A 16,050-nucleotide genomic window follows, 5' to 3' on the forward strand; every position below is an offset into this window, starting at 1 on the left:
CACTTGCACTGCTAAAACAGCCCATGCTATACTTCTGCTCTGTGAGCTGCATTGATTACCAGTTCAATTCAAGGTGCTGGTTTTGATCCATAAAGCCCTTCATGAGATGGGGCCAGGCTATTTTATGGACTCCATCTCCCTGATTACATCAGGTAACCTCATCAGATCTGCCAGAGAATACATCCTGTAGGGACTGTCATATAAGGACATGCACTCAGTGGTTTCCATGCAATTGAACTTCTCTTTTTGTGTTACCGTGCTTATGGAACATTCTTTGTCCTTAAAATTAGATGAGCCATCCTGTTTTATTCCTGAAGGCCCTCAAGAACTGATACTTGTAGCTCTGTTTTTATATTTATCATTCATATTCTTTTATATATATTTGTATATCTGTTGTTTTTATTTGTGGTTTTCATTTTTTGTTCTGTATTACTGAGAGCTGCCCTCCATATGGGGTGGCTGGGTTTATAAATTTGATAAACAAACAAATAAATAAAATAAGGGATAAGATGGCAAAGAAAATGATCCTAAAATTGCATAAATATTGCAAGCTGAAGTAACATCACTAATAACGAACCATTATTTTGTTGAAATACCTGGGCAGAAAATGTTTCCACAAGTACAGAAGTAATTTCGTTGGCTCAACTTATCATCTTGTATAGCAGAGGATAACATTCAAGAACTGCAGTAGTGCAGTGGTTAGAGTCCAGTATTGCAAGCTACTTCTGTTGATCACTGGCTGCTGAGATGGGTAAAATGAGGACCCAGAGTGTTGGGGGCAATGACTCTGTAAATTGCTTAGAGAGGGCTGGGAAGCACTGTGAAGCAGTATATAAGTCTAAGTGCTATTCCTATTATTCTTGTAGTTCCACCTTTGCCCAGGTTCGCCTGGTGCACCAATTGTGGTCCTATCTGGACCGTGAGGCCCTTCGGATACTCACTCACACCCTCGTGACCTCAAGACTGGACTACTGTAACACGCTCTACATGGGGCTGCCCTTGAAGAGTATTCGGAGCCTTAAGATTGTCCAGAATGCAGCCGCACAAGCGATTGTGGATGCACCTCAGTACACCCATGTCACACCTATCCACCGCGAGCTGCACTGGCTGCCCATTGGTCTTCGGACGCGCTTCAAGGTGCTAGTTGTTACTTTTAAAGCCCTACATGGTGTCGGACCTGGGTACTTGAGAGACCGCCTCCTGCCAATTACCTCCCACAGACCGATTAGATCCCACAGACTAGGCCTCCTCCGAATCCCATCTGCCGGCCAATGTCGGCTGGCAACTCCCCGGGGGAGGGCCTTCTCTGTGGCTGCTCCGGCCCTCTGGAACGATCTCCCCATTGAAATTCGGACCCTCACCACCCTTCCAGCTTTCCGCAAAGCCATTAAGACCTGGCTGTTCCGGCAGGCCTGGGGCTACTGAATCTCTCAGCCCCACTCGATGGTATGACTGTTGTGTTTTTAAAATGTGTTTGTCTTTTTATTTTTATTTTGTACCCCCTCCCCTCTTCGATTGTTAGCTGCCCTGAGTCTCTCGGGAATGGGGCGGCATACAAATTGAATAAATCCAATCCATTCCAATCCAATACTTATTTATCATGTTTATGTAGTGTATTTTGGAGGAGATTACACTTTGAGAGCTGCATGCAATGAAATTTCATTTTAATGTATGCCGATTAGTGTTCATTTAAAGTGACAATAAAGTTATTCTAAGTCAAGTAATGCTCACATAGTAAACCACCCAGACAATGCTATAATGCACTATGGGGCAGTATAAATGTTATTGCTATTAAAAAATGGGAGAAGACAACTATTCCTGAATGAAATTCTTTGGCCGATTATTGTCATGTTCTTTTTTATAGCATCATAGAATTCAGCCATCATTTATGTTGCTCTTGAAATCACACCATTCTTTTTCCTAACTAGCTGCTCTCTCGTATTCAGCTCTGGCCTCAGTATGATAATATAGCACTTGGGCAGGAAAATGCAACCTAGTAAACCACCACTTGAAGCCAAGATAGAGAAGACTTCCACAGCCACCATGGATTTCCCCTTGGTGCTCAAGTACGTAGGCACAAAGGACACCCAAACACTGCAGAAAACCAGCATGCTGAAGGTGATGAGCTTGGCTTCATTGAAAGTGTCGGGCAACTTCCGGGCAAAGAAGGCCACTGTGAAGCTGATGAGTGCCAGAAGCCACATGTAGCCCAGCACAAGGTAAAACATGATCTCCGAGCCTTCGTTGCATTGCACTAAGATCTCATCCAGCTGGGAATGCATGTCCAACTCTGGGAAAGGAGGAGAAATGGTCCACCAGACAGCACAGATGCTTGTTTGAATAAGGGAGCAAAAAACAATGACTGAGATGGACAGCCTTTTCCCCACCCACCACCTCATGCGGTTCCCTGGCTTTGTGGCCATGAAGGCCAGAACCACAGTGATGGTTTTGGCTAACACACAAGACACTGCAATGGAGAAGACAACTCCAAAGACTGCTTGCCGGAGCAGACATGTGACTTTCCCTGGACATCCGAGGAAGAGGAAGGAGCAAAGAAAACACAGCAGGAGCGAGACAAGCAGGGTGCAGGTGATATCCCAATTGTTGGCTTTGACGATGGGAGTGTTCTGGTGGAAGATGAATGTCCCCATCACCACAATTGTGATGACAGCAAAAGAAACAGCAAAGCCAGTCAGGACTTCTCCCAGGACTTCTTTGTAGGATAAGTAGGTAATAATTTTGGGAATACATTGATGGTGTTTCTCATTTGGATATTGCTCTGTGGGACACCTCTCACATTGGTTGGAATCTGAAAACCATAAATAAACTCTCTAAAAAGTCTACACATTAAATAGAATTAAGTTCTTAAAAATTATTCCATCCTGAAGGTGTTTGGGGAGACAATAAACCTCTTAAATGTTTTGCTTTAAGAAAGTCCTTTTAAAGTTTATTTTGTATTCAATACAGTACGTTTCCTGATCAAGAGATTACACAATTAAATAAAGAAATGTTTTTATTTAAAAAAAGAAGAAAGAGAACAAGGCTGGTGCGAGATCCCAATCAATCCATGCTTTTCTTTAAAACCACCGTATTTTTGGGAGTATACGATTTTGAAGAGGTGAACTAAAAAAAATATTGCATTATGCAGACCTCCCAAACCACTGCACACCTCATTTTTTGTGAAAAAATAAGGCATGCTGAGAGTTTGAGAGGATTGCCTGGGGCTGCATTTTTTTTGGGGGGGGGGAACAAGAAAAAATGACCCTTTTTTGCCAAAAAAAGAGCATGCATAGCTTTTAGGAGGCTTGCAGAGTGCTCCTGAGGCCCGGTGGGGGGGGGGGATGAGCAAAGACCAGTCCACATTTCCCTCCTGTTTGCCCTCCCCAGTCCCCAGGAGCATTTTTCAAGCCTCCCAAACCTTCTGCACATCCATTTTTGTGAAGGGGGCGTGGGGTTTCTGGAGGCCAAAAACCCTGTATTCACAGTATAAGATGCACCCAGATTTTCACGCACTTTTTTGGGGGGAAATGGTGTGTATTATGCTCTGGAAAATATGGTATATTCAAGAACCCAAACTTGGTTAGAACAAAATGTATTTTTAAAGAAACACAGATCTTTTTTTTCTTACCAATCATGGTGGAAATGCTTCCCTCTGAACACTTGACACAGTCATAGCAGCAAACCTGTTTTCCCTCCTCAATCAATTTCCGGTACCCAGGATGGCAGCTTTCTACACAGGTGGCAGAAGGTGGTGTCTAATGAGAATGGCCAGAGGAAGACATTAAAATGGATTAGAATCAAGTTTTGAATCAATCAGTCAGCAGTCACGGTCTTTAAATAAATCCAACCCCGCCCACCACAGTTTCTTGTAATTTCTAATAATGCAAAATTTGGAATTCCTAGGACCAATTGCTAGACTCAGTCAGAGGAGCAGTTAAAATCTGAAATGTCTTTGAACTGCTATTGAAAATTTGAAGACAAATCCAAATCCGGACACCTCTTCACATTACATAAAGCAACTTGAGATGTCCTAAAGAGGACCATTAAAGAGTATGTTTCTCATGACCTTAATGAGCTGTTTTAAATTTGAATAGTAATAAGAAAATCCAAAATAAATTTGTGATGTATGGGAAAGAGTGTTGAAACTGCTGAGCTGACAGCAAAAATATTCCTGTTTAGCATTTAGTATCCTTTTCCTATTATTCCTTTGTTATGTTGCCACTCAAGGGTCGTATCCCAATTTTCATTGATTCAGCTGATTCAAACTTTGACTACAAAGTCAGATAAACTCATCAGTAGGAAAGTCTGTCTGCCTGCCTGTCTGTCTATCTATTCATCTTCTATATATCAATCATCCATCCCTCCATCACTCCATCTATCTCTCCATCTCTCCATCCATCCATCCATCTATCTATCTGTCTATCTGTAATTTATCTATCAATCAATCATCTATTTATCTTACACACACACACACACACACACACACACACACAAACACACACACACACACACCTTTCTGTTTCTATTAATGTAAGTGTAATTTTTGATATATTTTTTAAAGGAGAAAGGTAAATCATCCATTCGGTGTTACCTTTGAAAAGATGAATCTTCCACTTCACTAAGCTCTCAAGAAGCCCCTGAACTCAAAGGGTCCAAAACCCCAGTGATCTGAACTCCCTTTCCCTACAATCTGAAAGTGTAATGTACATTTTTCCAGAATACAAGAGTGTTCTAACAACATTAAGAAGATATCAAATGATCTTGGAACTAATCTAAGATTACCGGTTTAAAATTCTAGATATTTGAGAAAATATCCCCATGTTTTATTTCGTTTGTTTAACTCACCTGCGTAAATATGGGGTTCCATACAATGACAGTTGTATTTATGGCGAAGTCTTCCTTTTGAGAACTCTGAGGTTCAATATGTCCAACTTGGACCTTCTGAAAGGATCTGTTGGGGAAAGTAATCAAGTTGATGATATCATATGCTGCTGCCAGGTTTCCATTCTCATTGAAAGCTATTTCTTCCCCAACACTATTGTTGAAATGGAGGTTTTTCAGAAATAAACGAAGCTAAAAGATAAGAGAGACAAGTGAGAAATTGGTGTCCATAGCAGGCAATACAATATGGGATTTATGAAATGCTGCCCAACCAGTTTTTAATAAACAATCAAACATTTGAGTTGATAGTATTTTTTAATGTTCCAACGGCATAATTCTGTTTTGCAGGACTATATTCATATTTTTATGTTTTAAGTATTACTAATAGATATTTTTGTATATATATTGCTTATTTGTACTTTATGATGGATAAAAACAATTGCTAAGAAATATTACAGAATAATAGAATAAAAGACTTGGAAGGGAACTTGGATATTTTCATCTCTTCTTGTCCAACTCCCTGCTCCACCGGGAAACCTTGTACCATTTCAGAAAAATAGTTATCCAATCTCTTCTTAAAAACCTCCAGTATTAGCACACCCACAACTTCTGGAAGCAAATCATTCCGCTGATTAATTGTTCTAACTATCAAGAAATTTCTCCTTAGTTCTAGGTTGGTTTTCTATTTGATTATTTTCCATCCATTGCTTCTTGTCCTGCCTTCAAGTGCTTGACTCCCTCTTCTTTGTGGCAAGCCCGTTATATATAAGGATATCACAAGGGTTATATATCAGATTAGACGAGATGTGTTAGATCTCAATGTAATTTGACACCACATGTATACTGTTTCCTTTTTTTTCTTTCTTTATCTTATATTTTTATTACTATTACTATTTTTTTCTTTAAAAATAGGATAAGCTAAGTATATTGACATGTAGCGGAAATACACCAAGGAGAGGAGGAGTGGGAAAGAAGAAGGATGGGCAGAAAAGGATAGGAGAGAGGATAAGGGAGGAAGATGAAAAGGATAAGGAGGAGTGGATTGTAGAGAGAGGAGCAATAGAAAGGGAGGGGAAGTAAAGTAGGAAAGGATGATGGAGGGAAGATAGAAAATTGGAGGGTGGTAGAAGAAAGAGGTGTATGGAGAGCAGAAGACCTATAATGGGTTTTTATTTTTTGGGGCATTGTTGACAAGAGGAACTGATGTAATTATTACTTAATACTATATGATATGGGCTATGTATAATATACATGTGAGTGTGTGTTATGAAAAAGGAAATAAAATATTTTAAACTCGGAAACAAATTTGTTAAAAAGATACACTAAAAATGAATTAACTGAGATATTAGGCATATATTGAATAAGCTGATAATAAATTTCTTCTCACTCTGAAAAAAAAAAACCAGAACCATGAAAAACATATCAGGAATAGAAATTAAAATAGTCAAGAAAATGGTAAGAGAGCACATGTCCACCCTACATGAATTCAAATAATCAGAACCAGATGGATTAAATCCCAAGATTCTGAAGGAACTGGCAGACATGATCTCACTGAACTATATCTTTCGAATGTCCTGGAGTAGTGGGGAACTACCAGAGAACTGGAAAATAGCTGATGTAGTTCCCATCTTCAAAAAAGGAATAAAAAATAAATCCAGTAAACTACAGATCTATCAGCCTGACCTCAATATCTGGAAAGATTCTAGAAAAGATAATCAAGGAATGAATCTGCAAACACACTTTTTATATAGATATTGAATTTTTATATTTAAATTGTTAAAATTATAAAAAAAATATTCAAAAAAATATAAAATAAACAGCCCAAAGCATGCATTATAGTAGAGAGAAATATCCTGAAGAGAGTCTCCAGCATGAATCTGGAAGCTCGGATGAGTAAATCTCTGGTCCCATTGACCGACCCAGATTCAATCTCTCATCATTATCCTGGGACATGTATATTTGTCTTCATTCATAAAAGTTTACTTAGTGAATTGTGTAAACATTAAAATAACTATATTATTATGGCTAGGTTCCCATTGAAAGGCAACATAACTCACCTGCCAAGGTTGGACTTTCAGAAAATTCCACTTCTCTTCATTGCCTCTTGTCTTCTGCTTGGCTCTGGATGAATATATAGCATGGAGACCATGTGCTACAGCATACACAGCATTGTAAATACTGTAGCTCTGGCCAGACATCTCCATTTCAAAGGCAGTTCCAGGGAGACTCCCCAAATCCTCTTTCCCAGTGCATTTTCTTTGGCCTGGTGCAAGTATACTGTCTATTGGAAATGAACAGATAAATGCGGCACTCCAGAACATAGGTAGTAAAGGGACTTTAGAGTGATATGGATTTAAGTTCTCCAGGTACTCTTGAAAGCCTGGAACCCTATTTGTGTGTAGGGCAAAAGACAAGCTGCCATTGAAGGAGAATGTGGTGAATTTCTTTGAGTCAAAGACTGAAGTGACATCCCAGAGAGCACTTATGATCCAAACCCTCTCTATTGGACACCTTCTACCAATTTCTAAGCTTTCAAGAATTATTCGTATACCTTCTATAGATTCCATGTCCCCATAAACAAGTATTACATTGGTTTGACTATACCACAGGAGACGTCCTATGTTACTTAGATTACTCTTCCGTAAGACACTGGGGTTATAAGTGGTCACTCTTGGAACAAACTGAATTAAAGAAATGCAAATGTCACTCTGGATGAATTTCGGTCTCAGAATTCTGACAAATCTCTCTCCAGTGGCATCTTCTGGAATGAGAAGGTCAATCCAATTCCATCCAAAATATTTCAAGAGCTGAATAATCCCAGCATACTGGAGGTTTTCATTTGGAGTCATCCAAAAGAAAGAAGGGAATTGCTGTTTATCACTCAATGCCAGGTCAAAAGTGCCAAAACTGAGCTGCAGAGTGGGAATAATAATGATGTGCTTTTAGACAATGTACTGTTTTTGCAGATATGTCAACAAGAAGGAAGTAAGTACATTTCTTTTGGACGTTATTTCAATCAAAAATCCTGATGTTAAATTTTAAATCTGGGAACAACAAGTCTTTCCTTATAGCTTTTGCTATAAGACCTTCATTACTTTTCCATTCATCACTTTTTAGACCAAGTCATCTCAGTTTTTGATTGTGCTAAGCAGAAATAGACAGCAGATAGGAATGGGTAAAAAAAGGAGGCTTATTCATTAAGGATTGGACAGTATTAATTTCCCATCTTGGCACTCAAATAACTTTTTCTGTACAGTATAAGGGCAACATATCTATTACTTTACTGATCAATATATTTAAAGTTGTTATGGCATAAAGAACAAGAGGAGAAAGTCAAATAACAAGAGGCATGCACAGAAGATGGAAAGACAATATCAGACACATTGCTACCATATCAGTTAATAATGGCTAAGCTTGAGACTGAGAAGGAGGAGGAGGAGGAGGAGAATCAAGATAGCAAGAAGGATAGTTACACCATTTCTTACATACCAAATGTAATATTTGTGTTTATTAAGAATTACTCCTGTTGCAATAGTAATTGATGCATTGCATTTCTCTGACAAAATAAACAAATAAAACCTTGATCTGCTTTTGAGAGTTTACCCCCAATTTTGGTCCTCCTATAGTTTTTTTAAACTACCACCTTTTCCTCTTCCTGCTTGAGTATTTATGTGAGCCCAGATCCTTACCTGTGGAATTTTGTAGGCATTTAAGATGTTGGCTATCTGGATGGTGTTCTGGGAAGGAAGATCACCAATGACAGCCATAATGTCTTGGTCCTTTCCGTTTCTGTAATTCAAGGGGCAGTAGCTTTCAAGAAAGAGGAAATCCAAAAGGTTCTCAGAGGCTTTCTTTGCCTGAAAACCATTCTCATGTACCTTGGAGACCAAGGTGATGTTGGGTAACAAATCCTCATTCATGTTGATTTCCTGAATGGCAAAATTGAAGGCTAGGACATGCTGTAAGTTTTTAGGCAATGGCCTGCAAGAAGAATTTCATTTAGTTCTACAATATTACTGTTTTTCTCCACACCTAAAATGATGTATTTGTCTGCTTGAATGAGTATAGGAAGTCCTCAGTTACAACAGACCATACAAAGTTACAACGGCACTGAAAAAAGTTATTTATGACCATCCATACAACTTAGAACAATAACCACATCCACTTGGTCATGTGATTTATATTTGGGTGCCTGGCAACTGATTCACATTTATGGCAGTTGCAGTGGAATGAAGAATTGAATTGGAGGGTTTGAAACTCACTTGAGGATCTGACAGCATTTGTGCATCACATTTTTAGAAGTTTAAAACAGAAGTTTAATGCAATTGCAAGGATTGTTTCATGTAGGGCAACAATGCAACTGGAGGGCAGAAGCTGATGGATTGTGCCATCAATTAATGACAATCCAAATACTTAAGATATACTTGCAAAACTGGTAAGGACAGCTTGCTGGCCATGCCCCTGAATCGGTTCCTGGTTGCCCCTGCCGGCTTGTTTTTAGTCATGTTTTCATGCTCTCTGCATGCACAGAACAATTTACAGCCGACAGTGTATGAAGCATGTGCAAAGTGAACTGGCAGCAATGCCAGCATCAACCAATCCCTGCTTAAGATATATCATTTTTACACATTCATATATTTAAATCTGTCCCTTCTTTGTGTGTCTTAAAGTACCAAGGAGACTCACTGCATGATAAGTAGAAACCTCAGGTAACTACAATAGTTATAAAATAAAAGTCTTGGTATTAGAAGTGTTTGCAAATAAGGAATAAGTGAAAAAATACGAACAGTGTCATTATATAGTATGGGAATCATAGATGTAGAGGACTTACAACTTTTATTAAAATATTCATGCTGAATAGTTTTGATGTGGTTTCTTTTTCTTTTTGTATACTAAATAAAAAAATAGAGGAACAATGTAATTAAAACCAAATATTTTCACGAAGAGATTAATTCATGAATAACAACAGACACAAAACCAGGTCTAAAAGGCTACATTCCAGCTATATTCCAGCACCTGAAACATCATTAACCAAGACAAATGAATAAATAAAAACCATTCTTAAACCAGCTTTAATTCTCATCAAAAGTATAATCAGAATATCTTGAATAGTAAAAGTAATGGTTCCCCTCGTACATATGTGCTAGTCATTCCCGACTCTAGTTGGGTGATGCTCATGTCCGTTTCTAAGCCAAGGAATCCGAAGACATCTCAATGGTCATGTGGCCGGCATGACTAAATGCTGAAGGTGCACAGAACGCTGTTACCTTTCTACCAAAGGTAGTTCCTATTTTTCTTCTTGCACTTTTACATGCTTTCAAACTGCTAAGTTGGCAGAAGCTGGGACAAGTAATGGGAGCTCACTCCGCTACAAAGCATTAGGGATTTGAACTGGAGAACTGCTGAACTTTCTGATTGACAAGCTCAGTGTCTTAGTCACTGAGCCTCTGTGTCCCTTATATCTTGAATACAATCCCCTTAAAAAAAAAACAACCCTTGAAGGGCAAAACATTTTCTTTCAAAGGAGTACTTGCCTTCCTCTCAAAGATCCTTCTGGAAAGTCCATAAAGTGCTGTAAAGGCAATTCAGAATATACAGTAGACACAAATTCTCCAATGACTACATCTCTGAAGTGAGCGGGGAAACTAGGCAGAAAATGTAGTTTCTTACTGCAAATGGGGTTAAAAGTCTTGCTGAAAGAAGCTTGGAGGACAAAAAAAGAGAGTAGAAACCCATGGCAAAGTATGTGAGTCTCTTTGAATGCCAAAGTAATTTGGCTCCATTCATAGGAGTGCAGCCACATCTTTTTCACCACACTTTGCCTGGGACAATAAAATAGACTCTCTATTGGTTTTATGCATATCTAAAGTTGTAGATTACAATAATTATCATCTGATTGATGCATAATGCTACCTACTGAGCCTCATGGAGTTGTTGCTAATGGTAAACTTAAACTGCACCGTCCCCCTAGGTTCTGTGCATGCCCAAAAAACAAGTTTATTTACTTTAGGTAGGTAGGCAATTCCCTTTCCCAAAGCTATTCAAATATGTTTCCAGTTGGAGAAATTATGTGACCCATCTCTTGACAGCTCCTCATCAGGGGAGAAAGAACTGATCTTGGGATCATAACAGATTTTGAGTCTTGCTTTCTCAATCCAAGGAAAGCAATGCTGATTAAAAGAACAAGTGATTGATTAGTAGCCAGATAAATTCTCCCTTCTCATCTCACAATCTCCTGATTCAGTTAAATGCATATCTTTTCTGCCCCTGCACTTTGCTGACATGTTTTAAGACATGGTACATATTGTACCAGTGCCCCCTCCATAACTATAATCACTTGCTTTCATGATTAAGATCCAGTCACACTCACTTCTCTTATCATTAAACATTTGAGAGTTTGGTAATGGATTACTATATTTTTTGGAGTATAAGACACACCGGAATATAAGACACACCAAGGCTTTGAAGAGGCAAATAAAAAAAGTTTTTGCACTGCAAACCTTCCAAAAACGGCCCACATTTTACAAAAACGGGATCATTTTTTTTAAAAAAATAAGGGCATGAATAGCCCATAAGGAGGCTTGTAGAGTGCTCCGGGGGGCATTAACGAGCAAAAATTGGCCCATTTTTCATGAAAACAGGCCTGTTTTTTGTTAAAAAAAAAAAGACATGGATAGCCTTTAGGAAGCAAAATTGAGGAAAAACTGCCTGTTTTTCACACATTTCTGCCTTCCCCAGCCTCCAGGAGCTCTTTGAAAGCCTTGTACAAGCTCTGTATGGCAATTTTGGTGAAGGGGCAGAGTTTCGAGAGGCAAAAATGCTGTATTCAGTGTATAAGACACACCCAGATTTTCAGCCTCTATTTTGAGGGAAAAAGGTGCATCTTATATTCTGAAAAATATGGTATATGGTTTCATTCCTTTTGACTCATTACAACTTGCCTATCAGAAGGATCGCTCTATAGACAATGCACTTTTGTCTGTGCTTCATGTTAGCTTGGTGCACCTGGAGGAGAAGAATACTCATGTGCGAATGCTGTATGTTGGTTTTAGCTCAGCACTCAACACAATCATTCCTCAGCATTTGGTGAACAAACTGGGCCTATTAGGTTTTGATACTCCTTTATCAGTGGTGGGATTATTTTACTACTGGTTCTGTGCGCATGGCTTGGTGGGTGTTAGGAATATAATCTAACGGTTGGCTTGGCAATATATAAATCATATAGCAATGCTGTACCTGTTTCTTTAAATCATACTGTAAAATGTGATTGGTTCTTGTTTTTCTCAATCGGCCATAAGAGGGAGCCACAATGTTAGCTCTCTGTTTGTTAGATGCTGGGCTGATCTGATCTGAGTGTTTTGGAAGCTGGCTATTAGAAAGTACCGTGAGCTATTGTAAGTTTTGCAACTGCTAGCAAACTTTGGGTACCAGACTGTTTGTATGTGTATGGACTATGTTATTTGGATTATGCCTTAACTGAAAGACATTGATGACTGACTGTCTTATCCGTGTATGACTTGGACTGTTTGATGGACTCTGATACCACTATTTCCACAAAAGTAAAAGCCTATTTAAACTGCAGTGTCTCTGTATGCTGGTTTGTGTGTTCTCCAACACAACTCTCACAACGCTTCTCTGAATGCACTTGCGGGGAGCTACCTAACACTGGTTATGGGCCCAGAGTATACCAGATGCAGTGATGTGCGGTGAGGTTCATGGCAGTGAGGCAAGCGGGCAAAAGCCGTCCTATGTCTGCCAGCGCCAGCCGCTCGCGTCAGGGCTTCAGAGGCGGCTTTTGCAGGGGGAGCAAAAGAAGGGGAGAAAGAAGGGGAAACCCAGGGCTAGGTAGTCCACTCCTACAAGTGCACCCCCGACCACACATTTCCCCCTTTGCAAAAAGGAGGTCAAAGCAAAAGCGGGGAAAGAAGAGCCAGACCCAAAGGCAGTTTGGTTAAAGAGTAAACGAGGGGCCGGTGAGGAGCAGGGTGCAGCGCTTCTTACCTGGCTTGGAGAGGCATGGACAGTAGGGTGGGGGCTTCCTGGCTCGATCCTCCTCCCTCAGTGGCCTCTGAGTCAGGGCGGAAGCACAGCTGGAGAGACTCGGGTGAGCAAGCCACACACACCACTCTGAGAAGCAGCGGCACAAGGGGCACCTCGCTGCCTTCCAGCCTCCCTCCGTCCGTCTCCTCCCAACTTGCATGGCAAAAAGAGGGTTTAAAGGGACTGACGGGCGGCAAAAGATAAAGCCGTCATGTGATGACGAGCCCACTTGCCGCTCCCGCTCCAGCGTGCCACTTTGGTTGGTTGTAAAAGTGGGGAGATCCTCTGGGTGTGTGCAGAGTGCCGCCTTCATTAAACCCAAGTCGGGGTTTCCATTTCTTTAACCGTGAGGCGGTTTAACGGGATGGAGTGGCTGCACTGAATTGTGAAGGCGCGCACACAACACTGTCTTCAAAGTGCATGCCGCTGCGCTGCATCCTTCTGCTCTGTGAGCTGCATTGTTTACCAGTTCAATTCAAGGTGCTGGTTTTGATGTATAAAGCCCTTGATGAGGCGAGGCCAGGCTATTTTATGGAGTGCGTCTCCCTGATTATATCAGGTTACCTCATTAGATTTGCCAGAGAATACATCCTGTAGGGACTGTCATATAAGGACATGCACTCAGTGGTTTCCATGCAATTGAACTTCTCTGTTTGTGTTTCCCTGCTTATGGAACATTCTTTGTCCTTAAAATTAGATGAGCCATCCTGTTTTATTCCTGAAGGCCCTCTATAACTGGTTATATTATCAAACCTGGGGCTCCCAGGGAATGGGAGATGTGTTTAGATGACTCTATTGCTGGGATGGCTGTTTTTCTTCCCTCTTCGCCTAGAACTTGTAGCTATGTTTTTATATTTACCATTCATATGATTTTTACATATTTGTATATCGGTTGTTTTTATTTGTGGTTTTAATTTTTTTGTTGTGTATTACTGAGGACTGCCTCCCATATGGGGTGGCTGGGTTTATAAATTTGATAAACAAACAAATAAATAAAATAAGGGATAAGATGGCAAAAAAAATGATCCTAAAATTGCATAAATATTGCAAGCTGAAGCAATACCTAGGCAAAAAATTTTTCCACAAGTACAGAAGTAATTTGGTTGGCTCAACTTTTCATCTTGTATAGCAGAGGATAACACTCAAGAGCTGCAGTAGTGCAGTGGTTAGAGTCCAGTACTGCAGGCTACCTCTGGTGATCACTGGCTGCTAGCTGTTTGGCAGTTTGGGTCTCACCAGGCTCAAGGTTGACTCAGCCTTCCATCCTTCTGAGGTGTGTAAAATGAGGACCCAGAGTGTTGGGGGCAATAGGCTGATTCTGTAAACTGCTGTGAGTGGACTGTAAAGCACTGTGAAGCAGTATATAAGTCTAAGTGCTATTGCTATTACTCTTGCAGTTTCCAAAGTTTTGAATATGGTCCCCGTCCCATAAATTTAAAAAATGATATTAGAAAGAAAATGTGTTGGAAAGAGGGTACCAATAAATAGGTAAAGATAAAGAGATGCATGCTAGTTGTTTCCAGCTCTAGGGGCTGTGCTCATCTCTGCTTCTAAGGCAAAGAACCAGCGTTGTCTGAAGACTCCATGGTCATGAAGGCGTATGGAGGTGCTCAGAGCACTGTTACCTTCCCACCAAAGTGGTCCCTATTTTTCTACTTGCACTTTTTACGTGCTTTCAAACTGTTAGGTAGACAGAAGCTGGGACAAGTAATGGGAACTCACTCCATCATGCAGTGCTAGGGATTCAAACCACTGAACTGTTGACCTTCTGATCTATAAGCTATGTGTTTTACCACTGAGTTAGTAAGTCCCCCTAAATACATGACTATAAACCATATCAGCATTTTATTGTAATTAAAGTAACTAGATTCTAAATATTAATAAAACAAACAAATCATTGTAGATTTTAAAAAGAGCCAGCCTTGTCATAGTACACTCAGTATCAAGAATGCAGCTCTAAAGGTGATCAACACCATTAAGGATCTGGGGGTGCAGACAATTAACAATCTGAGTTGGTCTCTCCACATGTCATCCTGAGTGAAGCAAACCAACACCTGCATTCCTGTGTCAGATGAGGAGAGCAGATCTTTGTCCTTCTGTCCTGGTCACTTTTTCCAGAGAGAAGATTGAGATCATTTTAACAAACAATCTCTTCATCACTGTTTGCTTTGGTGTTAATGCCTCAGTCAGAAAGTCCATATAGAGAATGGTAAGGACAGCCAGGAAGGTTATAGGAAGGCCACTTCCTTTTATTCAGGATACTGCTTATAAGTGCTATGTGCTTAAAGCATTGTTAAAGACCCCACACACCCACTTTATGGTCTGTTTCTGTTGTTCCCCTCTGGTTTTGAAGTATTTCTAGCAGGACTTCTGATTCTGTAACAGCTTTGTTCCCTATGCCATTTGTCCGGTAGACTCGCAATATTTGTTTTTCTCACCCTGTACATTTATAAATCCAAACTAGACTGTTAATTCTCTGTGTCATGCATTAGATGTGGGTATATGGGCATATGCTCATTTATTTATTTACTTATTTATTTATCATCTTTATATAGTGTATTTTGGAGGAGATGACCCTTTGACAGCTGTATGGAATGAAATTTTACTTTAATGTATGCCAATTAGCATACATTTAAAGTGACAATAAAGTTATTCTAAGTTTAAGTCTAAATATATATTAAAAAAATCTTGTTCAATAAACAATATCAGTTCTGGAAAACCCAAGCACTTTATTTCTGAACAAAGAAGTCTTCATCTAGAAAAAGTTCTGCACATTTTTTTCTCCTTTTTATTGTGTACATGTGAAGTTTCTTACATTAAGAACCCAGAGGGCACAGTAAGAGCAAATTTGCCTTTAAACTCTGCCCAAAGCCTTGACTTCAATCCTGAAGGCACTCAAGGTTGACTTAGCCTTTCATCCTTCCAAGAATGAAAGGACGCAGATTTTGGGTGCAGTATGCAAAGAATGCGTACAAAGTAAACCACCCAGACAATGCTATAAAACACTATGGGGTGTTTTATACATCTAAAAGTTATTGCCATTAAAAATGGGAGAAGACAATTATTCCTGAATGAAATTCTTTGGCTGATTATTGTCATATTCTTTTTATAGCATCATAGAATTCAGCC

The 16,050-nt window shown here is 39.8% G+C and overlaps 1 protein-coding gene across 1 annotated transcript; it reads right to left on the reverse strand.

The window, feature by feature from the left end:
* Nucleotides 1–1,886: 1,886 nt before the first annotated feature.
* On the reverse strand, nucleotides 1,887–11,871 carry LOC116521637 (vomeronasal type-2 receptor 26-like). The gene is made up of 6 exons (XM_032236297.1): nucleotides 11,823–11,871; nucleotides 10,416–10,584; nucleotides 8,571–8,862; nucleotides 4,846–5,073; nucleotides 3,629–3,755; nucleotides 1,887–2,809 (listed from the first exon to the last, which is right to left on the reverse strand). The coding sequence occupies exons 1-6, from the start codon at nucleotides 11,869–11,871 to the stop codon at nucleotides 1,887–1,889; spliced, it is 1,788 nt and encodes a 595-aa protein (XP_032092188.1).
* Nucleotides 11,872–16,050: the final 4,179 nt, after the last annotated feature.

The sequence above is a fragment of the Thamnophis elegans genome, chromosome Z (assembly GCF_009769535.1).
Source record: "Thamnophis elegans isolate rThaEle1 chromosome Z, rThaEle1.pri, whole genome shotgun sequence".
NCBI classification, from domain to species: domain Eukaryota; kingdom Metazoa; phylum Chordata; class Lepidosauria; order Squamata; family Colubridae; genus Thamnophis; species Thamnophis elegans.